Source organism: Ahaetulla prasina, chromosome 12 (genome assembly GCF_028640845.1).
Source record: "Ahaetulla prasina isolate Xishuangbanna chromosome 12, ASM2864084v1, whole genome shotgun sequence".
NCBI lineage: Eukaryota > Metazoa > Chordata > Lepidosauria > Squamata > Colubridae > Ahaetulla > Ahaetulla prasina.
In genome coordinates, this window is record NC_080550.1 from 14,053,610 (window position 1) to 14,071,741 (window position 18,132).

General features: G+C 37.0%; 1 protein-coding gene across 1 annotated transcript; it reads left to right on the top strand.

The window, feature by feature from the left end:
• Window positions 1-3: 3 nt before the first annotated feature.
• Window positions 4-17,977, top strand: TERB1 (telomere repeat binding bouquet formation protein 1). Its single transcript, XM_058155225.1, has 19 exons — window positions 4-485; window positions 3,156-3,218; window positions 3,967-4,077; window positions 4,204-4,332; window positions 5,426-5,557; window positions 5,805-5,865; window positions 5,957-6,069; window positions 6,344-6,466; window positions 7,261-7,413; window positions 8,913-9,044; window positions 10,367-10,492; window positions 12,964-13,124; window positions 13,757-14,130; window positions 15,016-15,080; window positions 15,545-15,628; window positions 16,119-16,346; window positions 16,448-16,548; window positions 16,676-16,900; window positions 17,666-17,977. The coding sequence occupies exons 2-19, from the start codon at window positions 3,185-3,187 to the stop codon at window positions 17,699-17,701; spliced, it is 2,388 nt and encodes a 795-aa protein (XP_058011208.1). The 5' UTR covers window positions 4-485; window positions 3,156-3,184; the 3' UTR covers window positions 17,702-17,977.
• The last annotated feature ends 155 nt before the right edge of the window (window positions 17,978-18,132 follow it).

Below are 18,132 nucleotides of genomic sequence, written 5' to 3' on the forward strand. Positions count from 1 at the left end.
GGGCTCAGGAAAGTATTTTTAAACATTGTGCTAAATAAATTACTGTTTGAAGCAAATGTGCAGTGGTATTAAGTGCAATGTGTTAGATTTTCGTAAGAGACAGTTTCTTGCAATATACAGATATACTCCATGAAAAGATTGGTTCACAAAGAGGATTGGCATTCATTGAAAGCTACTGGTGAAGAAAAAGGCAGCAATTTTTAAACTGATTTTTCCTTTCCATTGCTGACACCATTATCTTTTTGCATATTGTTCTGGAGGTTTTCACAATGCTTAGAACAGCTTTTGGAGATACTTTGCTGCAGTGGAATGGAACTGACAAAAATCACTGCCCAGTTTTTCCTCTACGATACAAACTGTGGTCTAAATTCTACATCCCACTGACTATAATATGCGTGTTATTCTCAATATTGTGAATGCGTCTTTCAACCATTAAGAAAATGTAAAACATTTTGGAAAAGAATTCACGACACTGTGATATAGTGGTAAGGGTTACATACAACAAACATTTTTTTTAATTGAAAAAGTTTTACAAAATTTTAACAAATATCTCCCCTCCCTCCCCCTCCCCCAACCTCCCCCCTCCCCCCCCCTTCCCAGAGCAAAATACAGGGTATAACAAACAACTAACAATCATAAGCTAAACATATGCTAACTATCCATAAACTCTCATCCTCCCCTAGGACCTTAACTCTCCTTTTACATACAGATAAATATAAATATAATTCTTGCAGTCTGTTCACTCAAAAGTTATTTGATATTTCTAAGTCTGGTATTTATTTTGAATGTAGTCAATCCACCTTCTCCATTCCACTATGTATCTTTATACAACAAACATTTTTAATGGGTCATGCAAGTCTTATTTATATTTTGAGAAAAGCAAGCCCTGGAAACAGAACATTTCAGTACAAAATCATGGTTGATAATCTCTTATTCTGTCACTAGAACAATGCTTTGGGCCAAATGGAAGCACTCAATTTGAGACGTGTGTGTGTGTGTGTGTGTGTGTGTGTGTATTTTCACTAGATTTTTTTTCATCCAGTTAGTAGCTGCACACCTGAATTTGAAAATTGGATAATCTACCTTCGAAAGGACATTATGGGTCATTGGTAAAAGAAAATTAGGTCCCAATTGTGGTCATAAATTGAGGATTACCAGTGCAGGAGGTAAAGTTGCATCCTCACTGCGCTTATTATGTAGTGGGAACATCCCAGGTAGCTGTTTTGTGTTTCTTATAACTTGGGTAGGAAAAGGATATGCCATCATCGTTTCCCCTCCAGGAAAAAAAAAACTGCACAAATTTTACACGGGGGCAACAAGAAAGAGATGAAATATTCAGACTTGTAAAGGCCCCACACACACAGCTAATGCTGGCAGTGCAGATTCAGCCAAGACCAGAGGCAAATTTGAAAGTGATTTATCATTAGCTTCCTGGTTTGAGCTCCCTCCGAGCCAGCGGAGCAGCGGGTGCTGAGCTAAGCATGCTGGGACTTCTAGTTCCAGTTTATCTGGTGGGCACCTGGTGGGGTGGGCTGCTATGGAATGATGTAGGCAGCTTGGCGGGAGAGGGATGTTTGCACATGCAAGTGGCGGAAATGTGTTCATTTTAAAGAAATTTGGTACAAATGACCTTCAAAACAACCCACGGCATTGAAGGCCTGTGTAAAATAAGGCACTAATGGGAAGAGACATGAATAAAATTCTCCTTTGGGGTACCTACAGCAGGGCTCTCCAACTTTGGTAACTTTAAACCTGGAGGACTTCAACTCCCAGAATTCCCCAGCCAGCAAAGCTGGCTGGGGTATTCTGGGAGTTGAAGTCCTCCAGGTTTAAAGTTACCAAGGTTGGAGACCCCTGCCCTAGAGGTGTCTTTTTTGGGGAGGGGGGGGCTTGGCGCCACTTATTTATGTGACGATTTTGGAAAAGCGTCCCATTTTCCCTGAGGGAAAGTCGGGCCCTCAATTCTGATTGAAGATATTCTCAGAACTGATTCAGTCTCATCCTGTTTTTTTAACTGGATGGCATCGAACATCTCTAAATGTCGTTTTAAAAAAGTGGAAAAAGTGTATGGTTTGGACTTCAGCTATCTATTTTTATTCTTCCAAGAAACCAAGGAAGACGTTTTCCGTTAAAAAGAGGGCTGACAGACCCCCATTTACTGGATTCGCGTGCGATGCCCTAATATGGCTGCTTGATTGGAGCTTCATTCGTTTATAATCCAGTCCGGGGTGTGTGTCAAAAAAGTCAAGATGGCGGCTGCAATATTGCCCTTTGAAGTTTGAACTGTTTTTTTTTTGTTTTGTTTTTTTATGCTGCCATCTTGACTTTGTTGCCTTGAAATGCAGGCCCCCTGTATGGGATGGAATGGAGGACCCATTCTCTGAATCTGAGAGACAAAACGCTTTTTAATCTTTGCAAAGGAACTTTTTCGCCTACCTGAAAAGGCCAATCCCCGAGTAATTCAGGCAAAGTAAAAAGCATTTATTAAGGAGGAGGGTCAAGTCTTTTTATAAGGGACAGAGACAATTTATACATATATTTGGTATATGCGATACATTAGACAAACAAAGATATGGATTATATGTGAGAATTGATCAATAGAAAACATTGGTTCTAGGTAACAATCCAGAAGTGGCAACTTTATGGGTTAAACTATAAATTAAATTATTCCCTTTTCCAGCCAGGTTTGCATCTTGCAAGTGTATTTAAGGATTTCTGTTGTTGAATTGTTGAAAAGGCAAGTTCTTGCATACCAAAAGAAATGGTCTTGAATACGAAGGGAAAAAAATGCTTTTTTAAAATTAGAAAAGAGGCCTGGGCTAGCATGTTAAAAATGCTAATATTGCGTTTTTAATATGCTAATAATGAAGCATAAAATTCCAGGTACCAGATCCACCTGTTTTTTTAATACCTCCATTTTGACATTTTGGACTGCAGATCCCCAGACCAAGCCTGGGTGTTTTGTAAAGCTACTCTATCTGTCTAGAAGGGAAGTGTTGGATATTTAATTTTGTATCCTATACTGAGAATTGGGATAGAAACGATAAGAAAATTAGGTAAAGTGAATATATTTTGTATAACATTTTCCCTAATTTTTTATTTCTAATGAAGAAATTACTTGTGTTTTATTTCTCTTCCACCTTTTTTTATTATAGATAAAAGCTGAGAAAAAAATACAATCAAAATGGAAAATGGAAAAGAACAGACAATCAATTGTGGTAAGATTGGCATAGACAATAATATATTAAAGCCATGATGGCGATCCTATGGTGGCACGCGGAGCCATATCAGTAGGCATGCGAGCGTTGCCTTAGCTCAGCACCGGCATGCAAGCGCACACAAGCCAGCTGATTTTTGGGTCTTCCAAACACACTGGAAGTCGGCAAACGGGCCGTTACCGGCCTCTGGAGGGCCTCGGGGGTGGGGGGTGGGGGTGGGGAAGGCTATTTTTGCCCTCCCCAGGCTCCAAGAAAGCCTCTGGAGCCTAGGGAGGGTGAAAAATGGGCCTACTAGGCTTGCCAAAAGCAGGGGGAGTGCAGGGGAGGTTGCACACACATGCATGGGGGGGCGGGGCACATTGAATTATGGGTGTGGGCACGCACATGCACAACCCCCTGCACTCCCCCACTTTTGGCACGCGACGGCAAAAAGCTTACCCATCGCTGCATTAAAGGATGGTATTAAATCTGCTCTGTGTATTCACAACTTTGGAAAGAATTCTTTTTCTGGTATTTGTGAATGCAAACCCAAGTTCAAATTCCATGTAGATAAAGGACATGGATTAACAACAGCTGTTCCCATTTATTTTAAAAAAAGTCTACTCAATACACTAATAATTGTTTGGAATATTGTTGGCACTCTTAACATTAGTGCAATTGGCTGTTACAGGTGACAAGATTCTACCATTGACAACTTTTAAAAAAAAAGGATTCTAAATATTCTGAAATTATTGTTTTATCCTTTCAGATATGAAAACGGATCTGAATTTACTCCTTGAATGTCTTAAGTATCAAATGGACCATCCAGCTTCTCAAAAAGAAGCCTTGGTTACTATTTATTCGGTTTGTCAACAAAACAGTAAGCTACTGAGTTTTACAACTGTAGGTCTGTTGGGTTTGTTTTGTTCATTGGGATTATTAGTATGGAAATAAATGTTATTTTAAAACATTGTTCTGTTATTCACCGGATCTGTTTTTGCTACAGGTGCTGCCTGTGATTATTTTAGAGAAATAGGTGGTTTGATGTTTGTATGGAATCTTGCAAAGTCACAAGTGCACAGTTTGGTTCAAGAAGCTGCTTTATTTACATTAGGAGGTTTAGCTGAGAATAACGGTAAGGCACAATTTCATTCTCATTATATCATTTTTTCATGTATTTACAGAATCCTGTGTTTTTATTGATCCATTTTTGAAGATCAGTATAATAAACTCTGCATTTAGAAATATTTTACTGTTTATCTAAAATCTGATCACCTGAAAAATAATTTTATTAAGGAAATCTCTATGTAACAGTAGCTCAGATGGAGTGGCAGAAGATGGTGAGCCAGCTATATTTTAAACATCACCAGATGTTTAAATGTCAGCTTTTGTTTTCCATGGAAGGAAAATTAAAGAACGTAAATATTGAGCGAATGCTACGAAAATACTTCATCATTCTGGTTGATTTAATATCAATGCACCTTGAAACTCATAACTGATTTTGCAAATGTTAATAAAGAGATGCATAAATGAAATAAGCACTTGGAGTCATGGTTGCTATGAACTTTTCTTTATTCTTGATGAATGTATTTTATTCTCCTTATGTACACTGAGAGCATATACACCTAAGGCAAATTCCTTGTGTGTCCAATCTCACTTGGCCAATAAAGAATTCTATTCTATTCTATTCTATTCTATTCTATTCTATTCTATTCTATTCTATTCATTTACTTGCACTCCCATCAAAATAGGCTCCCTAAATCTCACTGAAAACACTCTTAGAATACAATCCTATTCTTATCAACTTAGAACTACTCTCAAGAGAGTGTGTATAATGTTGCACTCTGAACTTAAATGTAAAGTTCAACAAAAATTGGGTATAATTTCTGCACTTGAATAAATTAAAATATTTTATGTTCCCAAAGCTACCATTATAATGTTCTGGTAGTTCTAGCCATATTTCTGAAAAGTAAGTTCCATTAGGTAGGTGAGAACAGTGGTTATAGTTCCTATATTTGCTCAATTACAGCAATAATACTAGCACTTAGACTTATATACTGTCCCATAGTGTTTAAAAGTACTCTCTGGTGGTTTACAATGCCATAATATTTCCCCCCAACAATCTGGGTTATTGGGGGCAATTATGCATAATTATCAGGAAATTCAATTGTATTTATCAATTAATGTGATGCAATATAGTCTTATTCATTTTATATATATTTTTTTAGTGTTCTGCCAACAGATGTTATGCACAGCTGAATTATTTAAGGATCTTCGTACATTTTTAACTAATAAGGATTCAAGAATGAATTTGAAAAGAATGTCTGTATATGTCTTACTGGTGCTGGTTTCAAATAATAGTAAGATTTTTCTTCTTCTCTATGTATAAAGAAATTATTCAAACACATATAGAGGCAGTCCTCACTTAACAATATGAGGTTTACTAAGAGTAGTTCCCATCTAATTGGGACTCATTGGTATGAATCAGAAATCCTAGTTTATTTTAGGTAATACGTTGAAAATTTGTAAACACACATTAGATTTCATTATTAGTTGGTTAATATTTGTTCTATTTATTTTTTAAAAAAATGTTATTTAAAAATATAGACAGTGGACAAACACATGTGAGAGAATCTGGATGCCTTGATACTCTGCTACAGTTATTCAGGTAAATGAACCCCCCAAAAATTCAATTAAAAAGTAATTTTCATAGACCTAAATGACTTTTTTCATTATATGCCATCTATTTTCTTGAACAGAGTAATTCCTTCAGAATCTCAAATGAACCTTTTCGATCATAAAATTGATCAGTATCATCTGTGGTCCTCAGTTTGTAGTAATCTTTGTGCATGTGTCAACAATCCTCAGAATGGTAATTAGTTTATCAAGTTGTTATTGTTGTTGTTGTTGTTGTTGTTGTTGTTGTTGTTGTTGTTCTTCTTCTTCTTCTTCTTCTTCTTCTTCTTCTTCTTCTTCTTCTTCTTCTTCTTCTTCTTCTTCTTCTTCTTCTTCTTCTTCTTCTTCTTCTTCTTCTTCTTCTTCTTCTTCTTCTTCTTCTTCTTCTTCTTCTTCTTCTTCTTCTGAAAATATAGGTGGGAGGGGATGACAAATGGCTAGTGTTCAATGCACATTTTGTTCCCTTCCAGAGGAAAATCAGAAAGCCTGTAGTTTGGTTTTCCCATATGCAAAAGATTGGCTGCAAAGTAGTATGAAGGCTGAGATAATTTGTCCAATATGTTCATTCATTGGGCTCACCGTTGCAAATAATTGTAAGTATCTAAAAATACACACTATGAAAATGTTTATTCAGTGGAGCATTAAGTAGGCAGAAAAGAGATAGAATGTCCCGATGTGTGACAGAAACTCTAATGTGATTTTGAGAGGATGAAGTTTGCAATAAGCAAAGTGATGATGTGGTGTAGTCTATGCAGCAAAGCTGGCATATATTTTCCTTTCCTTTTTTTTGGTTTAATTGTATGATTTTTCTTTCTCATATTAGGTTGGTTTTAGGTTAATGCTACAGTTTCCATTTCCTTTCTAAAAATAGTGAAATCCAAAATTTGGCAGTGTCATTGAAGGGGATTAGGAATAGCAAAAAGGAGATTTAAAGGCTACAAAAGGCATGATTTGATGCGTTGTGCAAGCCAAACATGAGTTATTTGGAAAATAGTTATTTAGAAATCTAAATTTTTAAGATTTAAATCTTAAAAATTTAAGGTCATATAAGAACATCAATATTTCTTACAGTTACCCATTGTACTTGTTTTATGAATCTTTTGTGTGAAGCTATGGAATAAACTAGTTTTGTGTACATCAGTTGCACATTTTGAACTTGTTCACCTATCTCACTTATAAATGCAGTTACAACTGAGTTTATTTGAAATTCCTTTAGAGATTTTGTTTCAGGATTTTGTTTTATTTATCTGCTTTAACATAATCAAAGATCTAATTAAATATTGCTCCCCTCTCCAAATCTGTTTAACTTTATAATGTCTTAAACTTAAACATCTTTATCTTAAAGCAATCTGGTAATTGTTTATTGTTTGGGGTTTTTTTTTTCAAGCAAGAACACAGATTTTTTTTATTTCTATTGGAGGATTAGCTGTTATGGATGAGCTTCTTCTCAAACTGATACACGGTTCATTGGGGAACAATGCAAATATAAAACTTGCTGTAGTGGTGACAAAAACATTAGATGCCTGCATTGCTAATAATGGTAAGTAGTTTCTGTTCGTAAACTTACTGCATAGTGTGTTCTGTGTGTAGGTTTATATTCAATTCATTGTCTTAATAATAACAGATAATCTTATCTGTTGATCTTATTGCTAGGATCTGTTTTGCTTTCTGACTTTCTCTGAAACAATTGCAAATGTGCTTGAAAGACTTAGCTACATTAGGAATGCTGTAAGAGGCATAAGAGAGCTGAAAGTCTCCCAGATCTCCTTCAACGTACAGATAATCCTTCAACTGTTCATTTAGAGACCCGTCACAGTTACAACAGCACTGAAAAAAGTGACAACAGGTCTTCACACTTACGACCATGGTAGCATCCTCATGGTCACATGGTCTATTTTGGCACTTGGCAACCAGTATGTACCATATTTTTCAGAGTATAAGCCGCACCTTTTCACCCCCAAAAAAGAGGGTGAAAATCTGGGTGCGTCTTATACTCTGAATGTAGCCCTGCCCAGCTTCTCAGAAGGAGGTTTCAACGGCTGAAAAAAGCATCAGAAACGGAGTTTCAGGAAAAAAGCTCCAAACAGAGCTTCAGAGGCTTTTTTTCTGAAGCTCTGTTTTAGAGCTTCAAAAGCTTTCAGAGGCAGGAAAAAAGTTTTCAGGGAAAAAAAGCCAAAACAAGCAAGGCTCACAGCTCACAACCAAGGAACCTGTTGCTAAAATTCACCTCTGATTGGGGGGTATTCCGTGAGGCCAATCCACCTGCCAATCAGGTTTTTTCTTATTTTCCTCCCCAAAAACTATAACTAAACTTATACTCAGGTGCACCTTATACTCTGAAAAATACGGTATTTATGACAGTTGCAGCTTCTCAGGGTTATGTGATTGTCATTTACAACCTTCCAGCTGGCTTCTGACAAGCAATAGAAGCTGGTTTATTTAATGATCATGCATCCACTTAACAACCACATTAAGCCATTCGCTTAATGACTATGGCAACAAAAATGTCATAATGGCAGGTATAATTCACTTCTTGACCACTTTACATCACAATGGAAGTTTTGGTCTCACTATTTGGTGGTAAGTTGAGGACTATCTGTATTTTCACCTTATATGAGCCATGGTGGTGCAGTGGTTAGAGTGCAGTACTGAAGGCTGCCTGCAATTTGGTAGATCGAATTTCGCCAGGCTCAAGAATGACTCAGCTTTCCATCCTTCCTAGGTGGGTAAAAAGAGGACCAGATTGTTGGGGGCAAGAGGCTGACTCTGTAAACCACTTAGAGAGGGCTGTAAAGCTCTGTAAAGCGGTATATATAGTAAGTCTAAGTGCTATTGCTATTGCTATATCCTTGTGTTTATCATGGCTACTGTGCACAGATAGTAACATTTGCTCCAGAGAGAAAGTTTGAAAAAACTGGAAGCAATGATCCAGAAAGTTCTTCTAAATGCACAACTCTTCTAAATGTACAGCTTTGTATATGGTTTCATTCTATTGCATACCTAAAGAGGCATTTTTAAAAAACTGTTTTGCGTTTGCAGCTGCAGTTGGCATTCATTTACCAAAGTATAACATTGTGCCTAATCTACTGAAACTGCTTTCTTACAACATTTTGGACTCAGGAGAGCGATTCAGCATTATACTTACTCTTGGACATTGTACAGAAGTCTGTGGTAAGATTCTTAATTATATATTATTTACTTGAGGGTAGTGAATGCTGCTTTGAGGTGCAGACCACATTCGAATTTCAACACGTAGTTTATAACGATAAACAAGAATGACCAAGCCTGATATTGATAGACTAATCTATGTCTGATTTTTCAAGTTGCATTTGGCTTTCATCTAAATGGAAAAATCAGCCAAAATAAAACATTGGAAGTTCCTAGTGATGTGAGTCCAATAAAATATATGTATGAAGTCATTCCAACAATTTAATAGAACTTTATGCCCTAAATGGGGCAATTTTTAATTGTGCGTGCGTTTATCTGAGGGAGAAGTTCTGAGCAGACACAAATAGAATTCGATAATATCTAGAAATTGTGCTTTTTAGTTAGCTTTACAACTATGGAATCATAGGGGTCATTCTCATGTCTGATCTCTGCCAAAATATGTACTGTGTACTTTGAACCAGGGGTGGGCTTCAAAAATTTTGGCAAGGGGATCTGTGCCCGGTTGCTGGATGGACATTGCCATGGTGGGTGTGGCCTAGTTGGCCTCCTGCATCATGGCGGGGTTTGTGTGCGTTTCTGCGTTTCTCCGGGAGGGCAAAAATGGCCTCTCCAGGCTCCGGAGGCCGGAAATGGGGCCTTCCTGAACTTCCGGTAGGCCTGTTTTTCATCCTCCCCAAGCCTCCGTGCGCCCCTTGCATCCAAAACTGGCCACAAGGAGACTCCTGGGAGGGGTGGGTGGGGCGGGGCCAACCAGGAGTGGGATTTGGGGGTTCTACGAATTGCACAGAATCTTAGCTAGAGGTTCTCCCAAACCCCTGCGAACCCCAGCAGCCCACCCCTGCTTTGAACTACTACTGACTGTGTTTACACATAATAGTATGCTACAGTTAGTTTAAAATGGCATATTAAATAAATTAAAAGTAGCTAAATTTGTGCAACAGAAGCCATAAACTGCAATTTAGTGGTCCATAAAACACCTTCAATAATATATATTGGTTGATGTGTATGTAACTATCTTTTAGGATAATTTTTTGGATTAAATTTTTTTCAAAATAACTATTGTAGTTCTAAGCTAATATAAGTTCTTGAGTTTATGATATATCCTAACAATAAACTGCTGATGGCAAGTTGGCAGCGATAGCAAGATGTGACTTTAAATTTTAGACCTTACTGATAGTTTTGAGTTTTGAAGTAAATGAGATCACATGTTTCTGATTAAGCAAAGTTGTGCTGAAAAACTCAGAATCAATTGCTTTTTCTTGTAAAGATGTTTTCAGATGATCTTAATTTGAACAAATATGTTTACTGAGGCTGATTTTTTTTAGAGGAAAATCAATATGCTCTGGTTAAGAACAATGGCCTTCCACTTATGATTCAAGCACTAACTGAAACGCAGGATGATGAACTAAATAAAGCTGCCACCTTTGTGTTGCAAAACTGCAAACAGATGAGTAAGATTATCATTATTTTGATTTCTGTATTTAAAATCACTTCGACAGGCATCTACATAGTCACTTGCTTGGCTAAATTCAGAAGTAACAACTGTATCCAAGTGATCAGTATATGAACCTGTTGCAAAATCAGTTCTTTAGGTTGAAACTAATGGTATTTGTTAGATTGTCTTCCAATATATAGATTGTAAAGTATCATTTTATAATAAGTTTAATTTTGTGATTGAGAATGGGTTTTTTTGTGTGAAAGTAGTGCTATAAATTAACAAATGTTTCTAAAATTCTCCTAGTGGCATCTAATGTGATGTCCTCAGTCCTCAGTTTTATTATATGCTAAAACTATTATTTATTTATTTATTTTGTCAAGCATGTATTTTATGACAGATACAAGTGTAAACATAATTATAAATATATGTAAAGGATATGCATAAAAGAAAACATTAGGACAGGAACGGTAGGCACGCCGGTGTGGTTATGCATGCCCCTTCCAGACCTCTTAGGAATGGGGTGAGGTCTACAGCAGACAGTCTAAGGTTAAAATTTTGGGGGTTTTGGGAAGAAACCACAGAGTAAGGTAATGCATTCCAGGTGTTGACAGTTCTGTTACTGAAGTTGTATTTTCTGCAGTCTAGTTTGGATCGGTTTATCATGAGTTTCTATCTATTGTGTGCTCTTGTATTGTTTTGGTTGAAGCTGAAGTATTCATTGGCTGGTAGGACATCGTAGCAGATGATTTTATGTACTATGCTTAGGTCAGATTGAAGACGGCAAAGTTCTAAATTGTCTAAGCCCAAAATCCCGAGTCTGGTGGCATAAAATATTTTGTTGCTAGCAGAAGAGTGGAGGACTCTTCTGGTGAAATATCTCTGGACTCATTCAATTGTATTAATGTCCAATATGCAGCGTGGGTTCTAGACAGATGAGCTTTATTCAAGAATTGGTCTGGCAAAAGTTTTGTATGCCCTAGTTTGCAGTTCAATATTACTGGAGAAGAAGCTACACAAGATTAGGTTAACAACTCTTAATGCTTTTTTAGCAATGCTGTTACAGTGAGCTCTGGCACTTAGATCATTTGAGATGAGTACTCCAAGGTCTTTGACAGAGTGAGGGTTGTCTTGTTACATCATATCCGTCCAGCTTGTATTTTGTGTTCTGATTTTTTTCGCCAATGTGTAAGACATTTGTTGGTTGAGATTTGGAGTTGCCAATTGTTTGATCATTCTGACACATAGTCAAGGTCTTTTTGTAGAGTAGCAGCATTGTCAGTAGTGTTGAATAGTTTTACATCATCAGTGAAGAGAATACAGTTGCTTATAATATGATCACAAAGGTTATTTATATAAAGTATAAAGAGTGTGGGTGATCTGTCCCCCTTCGCAGTCCGGGAGACACTAGCAATGACATAATTAGCCGGCAACTATCAGCTCTGGCAGCAAACTAGTGAGCGTATGCCAAGTGGCTCAGACTGGTAAGGGCCTCTGGTGGCTCAGACTGGTAAGACAGTCTGTTATTAACAGCAGCTGCTTGCAATTACTGCAGGTTCAAGTCCCACCAGGCCCAAGGTTGACTCAGCCTTCCATCCTTTATAAGGTAGGTAAAATGAGGACTCAGATTGTTGGGGGCAATAAGTTGACTTTGTATATAATATACAAATGGATGAAGACTATTGCTTGACATAGTGTAAGCCGCTCTGAGTCTTCGGAGAAGGGCGGGATATAAATGCAAATTTTAAAAAAAAGTGTTTCTGTTATCTCTCTTGATGCCGATGAGTCAACCAGGAAACCAGGAACAAACAGGACTTCAGCTCTAATTCTCCCTCTAAGCAGTTGATTTGCTTCCTACAAAGTGGTATAGCAGCCCTTGCTGCCTTTATATCCTGTGGGGTGTGGCTCCATGACTCAGCACTTCCTAGGCCTGCCCCACCCTTGCTTCTGTTGTTCCCGCCTCTCCTGCCTACGAAACCTAGGGTCCAGCCAGGCCTGATTGCCATCAGCTGGGTCTGGAGGCACGGCCTTGGGGGGGGAAAGAGTCAGGGGACGGAGGCCTCGTTATCTCCTCCAACTGGCCTGTCTCTGGCTCCTGGAGCTGAGCCAGGGAAGCCGGTGCTCCAGAGGTAAGTCCTGATGATCCTTCCCCCTCACTTTCTGAGTCACTTTCTGGCAGGGGGCCCGGCTCAGGGGGCGCAGACACAACAGTGGGTCCTAAAACTCTGCCTTGGGGGACACCACTGTTAACAGGTGATTGGAGAAGATGATTTCATCCTGAGATGCTCGGATCAAGAAACTGCTAGTAAACAACCCATTTTGGTCATTTAGGCAGTTTCTTGTGTGAATTAAATATTTTATTTGATACAAATCAAACCTTAAATATGTTGAGATGAGATGGTGATGGATGTAATGTATTAAGTCTTTAATATTTAAAATATAGATCTTTATTTCTGTGAAACAATTGTTTCTATTCTTTTTCACAAGCTGAAAAATTGTCGGCGAAGATGAATCAGCATTTGTTCCAAGAGGATGAAAGAAGAATATTGGAAGTAGATTGGCAGAACAAAGAAAGGATTCTTGAAGATTATTGGAATGAAGCAAAGCAAATTTTATACAGAATCACAGGGCTTGAAAATGAACAAGAGGTTTGGTTTTTTCCCCCTTTCTCTTTCTTTCTTTCTTTCTTTCTTTCTTTCTTTCTTTCTTTCTTTCTTTCTTTCTTTCTTTCTTTCTTTCTTTCCTTCCTTCCTTCCTTCCTTCCTTCCTTCCTTCCTTCCTTCCTTCCTTCCTTCCTTCCTTCCTTCCTTCCTTTCTCTCTCTCTCTCTCTTAGTAATTAAGGAAATCTATCAAAATCAGAAAGCCTCTCCTGACATTCTCAGTAGAATCTAATTGTATTATTTTATTCCAGTCTTTCAATTCTTGGAATTAATAATTTTAAAAATAAATGGAATGAAATTCCATTCCCCTGTTAGTCAGTCCTTGATGGCCCCTTCTAGCTATTTTGGGTATTCTTTTACATATAGGTTTGATTTCTTGAAAGTAGTTACTGCTGAGATAAATATTCAGTCATGGTACTAAATTAATGGATTACTGTATATCCATATGAGCTTTTTTGAAAGCAGTTTTTCAGTGGCTTTCCTGTTGTTCTTATAGTCAAACAGAAGGTGTAATGTTTGCTTAGTTCTGTTTAACGTCTACAGTCATGTTGGGCCTGTCCCTATCCTGCAGCTTTGTTTTTTGTCTATGCATTTGTTTCCCTACTGTTTTTAAACATAGGAAAGTATCAGAAGAGAAATGTTAATTGATGAGGATACCCCTCAAGAAAAGTTTCTGCAGGCTATGACCCAACTTCGTCGAACAAATTCCAGCAAGCACCCTTCAGAGAACAGCAAAATATATTCAGAAATGAAATGCCCACTACAAAATACTATTTCTAAAGTGCGGAATACTTCTAAAATTGAAAAGATTTGTTCTAGTAAAGAACAACTGAAGCCTGCCATTTGGAATTCAACTGATGCTTCACTCGCTCAAAATGATCACAATAATCTTCTTTATGCAGCTGAAAAAACGACAACACCCAGCATAAATAAAGCTTATATTACAAATAAAAACAGTTTTCATGATTTTAGGAAAGGTGATGCCCAAGCAAGGTACTGTACCTAGGATCTTCTATCTAAAGCTGGCTTGTTAGTTTGTTCTTAATAATAAATCAGATTTTCAGATGGAAATTCCATATTGGGTTGCTTCCAGATTTAGTTTTGCTTAGGATAGACCAGTTATTTTACGTTTTATCTTATACTACGTAATTCCATTTTAAGTTTTGGGATGAATCCTGACCAGCCTAGAATTTTACCCTAAATTGTATGGGAAACTTTGTTATCTAAATGTTTCTCTCAAAGATAGAAATCAATTTGTATCGTTCATAATAATTCATGACTTGACGAAAAGCTTTGGATGTGGTTATTTGGATTGGACTTTACCTTGTGATTGACCCGGGAAGCCGGGGGTGGGGGAGGGAGGGGGATGTTTTGTTTTTTGTTTTTTTTTGGGAGGGAGGGGGAAAAAAGGGGGAAAATGTTTTTGTTTTTTTTTAAAACTCTTTCAATAAAAAAAAAAAAAAAAAAAATAATTCATGACTTCTAGATAATGCTACATACAGGAATAATGTGTGCTATTCTGTGAATTTTTCCTCACAGATCAATAATAAATTAATTATAGGGTGGGAGAATTTTCCAAATTTGAGTTTGAATTTAAAACCTCAAATTGATCAGAGTGACAAAGCAATACTGTGTTGTCACAATGTAAGTCCTGCCCACTTTGTGCATGTGTGTCATGGTGTTATATTGGTGTACAAATGAGATGGAGTTTGTGGCACAAAAGTACAACATTGGTTTTACCGTTTGACAGACTCGGCTGTGGATACCCATGAATTAAAACTGTACGTTCCTTAGTTAGTGGTGCGATAGTGGTACTTTTGAGGCATCTGTCAAATCTCTAAACTAAAATTCTCAATAATACTCTTTTAATCTTTTCAGTGAATTTGTTTTTAAGAAACCAGATTTTGTAGTAAAAAGCCCAATGCAAAAGATTCAACATTCAGGTAGATATAATGTATCAAAATAATTTAATTTGAGTTTGATTTTTGGAAATTATATTTTTTTTGTAAGGATACAAAAGATACACAGTTACATTCTGTGATTTGCTACTCAAAAGAGTTAAGTATGTATAGAATATTATTACAACAATAATAAGTTTGCTTTATATTGAAAATATGATTCTAATTTTTTTAAACAATCTTTTGAAGAATCAATATGTAAACTAAATATTAACAATGTAAGCCCTGTGTTGCTGCATCATACACAGGAAACTAGTATAACCGAGTTAATGATTAAATTGATAGATCAAAAATTTAATCTGGAAATGTTAATTGGCAATTAGTTTTTATATATGTTGGCATGTATTACAGCATTTCAGTTTAATTCTTTTTAAATACAGTGCTAATATATAAAAGTAAATACATCCATTGATTAATGTATTTCATATTAGATATTTTATTTTTCAAAGAGCTACAATATCCAAAGAACCCAAGCAGAGGAATGGGCCATATTCAGACTGTTCCCCCTAAAATAAGAGATCTCAGATGTTCAGGTAATTAAAAAAAATATTTAAATATGCTCATAGATTTTTCTGTTCAAAAGGAAGTCCCACTGAATTAAACAGTAGTGATACCCCAAATACCATTTCAGCCAGCCAGTTAGCCAGCCTATCCAAAGTCATGAAAATTGTTAGGAGGGCTAGCCATGTTAACATGGGTATAGTAAGATAGCATGAATAATCAGTACAATTTTCTGGGACTGCCGTCCCTTTGGCTATGTACCAATATTATCCTTTTGTTTGGGATGGAGTGGGTTTGCTACTATATAACTTGGCTCCTTCCTTGCCTAGCAGAAAAGTCCTCCTTTGAGCTTTTTTATGAGGATATAATTTACTTGTAGGGCAATGTATCGGTAGATTGATTGATTTTTCTAGATTTAGCGATGCATTTATCACAATGTGGTTCAAGCATAAAATAAGAACTATTAAATAATTTAATGTCTTGCACCTGTAACATTTTATTCATATAATATTATATTCTCAGGTTGTAGAATAGGAAGACTTTCCTTAAACAGCCGAAACTTTAGCAAGACTCTACAATCTTGTCAATATCTGTGCGAACAACACAAAATTATTCTTGAATCTGAGATGGAATATAAAAGGAAATTGAGAAGATCCATTATGGTTAACAAGAATACTTCTGCATATAATTGTAATTACGATCACCGGAGATTCAGCTGCAAGAGAAGCTCAACAAGTATGAAAGAGTTAGGTGTGTTAAGGAATCTTTATCCCTGGTAGTACTATCTACTTTAGCCCCATTCTGCGGTAATTTTCAGAAACTCTGAATAAACAATGTTTTGTTTCAAACAGCAAATTTTCAATGTGATGCACATTCTAAGAACCAAACAATGGAACAGAATTATAGCCTTCAAAACCAGCACCTGAGTGAAAATCATCCACTTGAAGAGGAGGTAATGGACACCTAATATCAACGTTTTGTATATTAATATCTGGGTATCAATTCTAACACGATAGGGTTCTTTGTTGAAAGGGCTTATACTTAAAACTCTTGGTGTGCTGTTTTGATTACTGTTGCAGAATACTGAATACTGCAGTATACAGAATACTGAAACTCTATCGAATAGGTCTACAACAACTTTAAAGAAAAGGAGAATCAGGAAAGATTTTACTTCAGAAGAAATAGGCTATCTTTTGGAAGGTGTAAGGAAAATGGGGCATCATTGGAATTCAATTTTATGGGCCTACCCATTTCAGAAAGGACGGACAAATGTTGATCTTGCTAAGAAATACTGCAAGTTACAGGTATTATTATTATTATTTTGTTTTATAGCTTTGTTCTACATGGATTGAGAGTAGCAGACCCCTTAAAGTTAATAACTAGTGTTGGAAGAAATGTCCTTCTGGGTTCAGTTCCAAGTGGGGAAGAAAGACACTGGAAACATGGTGGTGGCTTGGAAAGATGATTTTAATGATGGACAAGATCACATGCCTTCAAGATCTTGGGTGAAGAGAAAAAAAAGGGAAGAGATGCAGAGAGTACTTGAGTTTTTTATACCCTCTCTGGGCTTTTGAATTTGAGCTTGTATTCTGATTGGTTGTCAGACTTCCATAGGGCCATGCAAGGGCAATTCTGTAGGCTGTCCTAAGTCCCAAGCTTGGTTGAGCCTTGCTGGGTGATGATGCAATGAAAGGGCTTTGGGATTCCTACTATGGCTCTGCCTGAAGGAGGTAGATCTTTTTTATGTAGAATAGACTGGCCCATTGACAAAGGTGGTGGTGGTGGGGCTGAGTTTCTGCCTCCCTTTTAGGGTAAATATTCTGCCCTTTTAATATTTCCTAAAATATCTCGTTTTTCTAGGAGAGGGGTGGGTGCTAACTTCCTACACTACTTAGATAAATCAGCTTAGAAGGACTTAAGAAATGTGATCTTAGACGGTGATGGAGGAACCAATAATAAAAGCTAGTCATACACCTTTCCTGATTACTTTACAGCCATATTAGAGGCAACGAGTAATTGATACAAGATTAATATGCTTAGCTTTGTGTCATTTTTTTCCTCTTTTACAGAAGAATGTAAAGAGCAGAAATACCCAACCTCGGTGAAAATGGCCTATATAAGCAAAGCTGAATGTGTGTCGTTTACAATGTATGACTTCGGCGGCTCCTTTGCAGAATACTTGCTTTGTTGTATCTGGAGATTTACACAATCTGGCTCTTTTCCACCGACAGACTTAAATTTGAAGATAACGTTATTTGCCCTAGTGCAATTATGTTGCCTATCGATACTGCTGCGTACATTAAAAGGACCGCATGGTCTTTTAAGGAAGCGCATCATACGATACCATCTGTAAAAAAAAATTAAAAAAAATAAATTTGAAAAGAAAGACTAAGAAGCAAATACGAGTCCAACGTTTATTAAATTGAATTATGCCCTCGTTTCTCTGCTTTTGCGTTCCTTCAAACCGTGTTGGGCTTTTCACGCTCTCGGTATTGGAATCCAGTCTCGCAACTGATGCTGCTACAAAACGGTGCCA

Excerpts from the sequence above, each read along its gene's own strand:
- TERB1 (XM_058155225.1), top strand. The coding sequence starts at position 3,185 with ATGGAAAATGGAAAAGAACAGACAATCAATTGTG. Across the intron at positions 4,078-4,203 it reads TTCGGTTTGTCAACAAAACA|GTGCTGCCTGTGATTATTTT; the intron begins GTAAGCTACTGA and ends TTTTTGCTACAG. Across the intron at positions 16,549-16,675 it reads ATCATCCACTTGAAGAGGAG|AATACTGAATACTGCAGTAT; the intron begins GTAATGGACACC and ends TTACTGTTGCAG.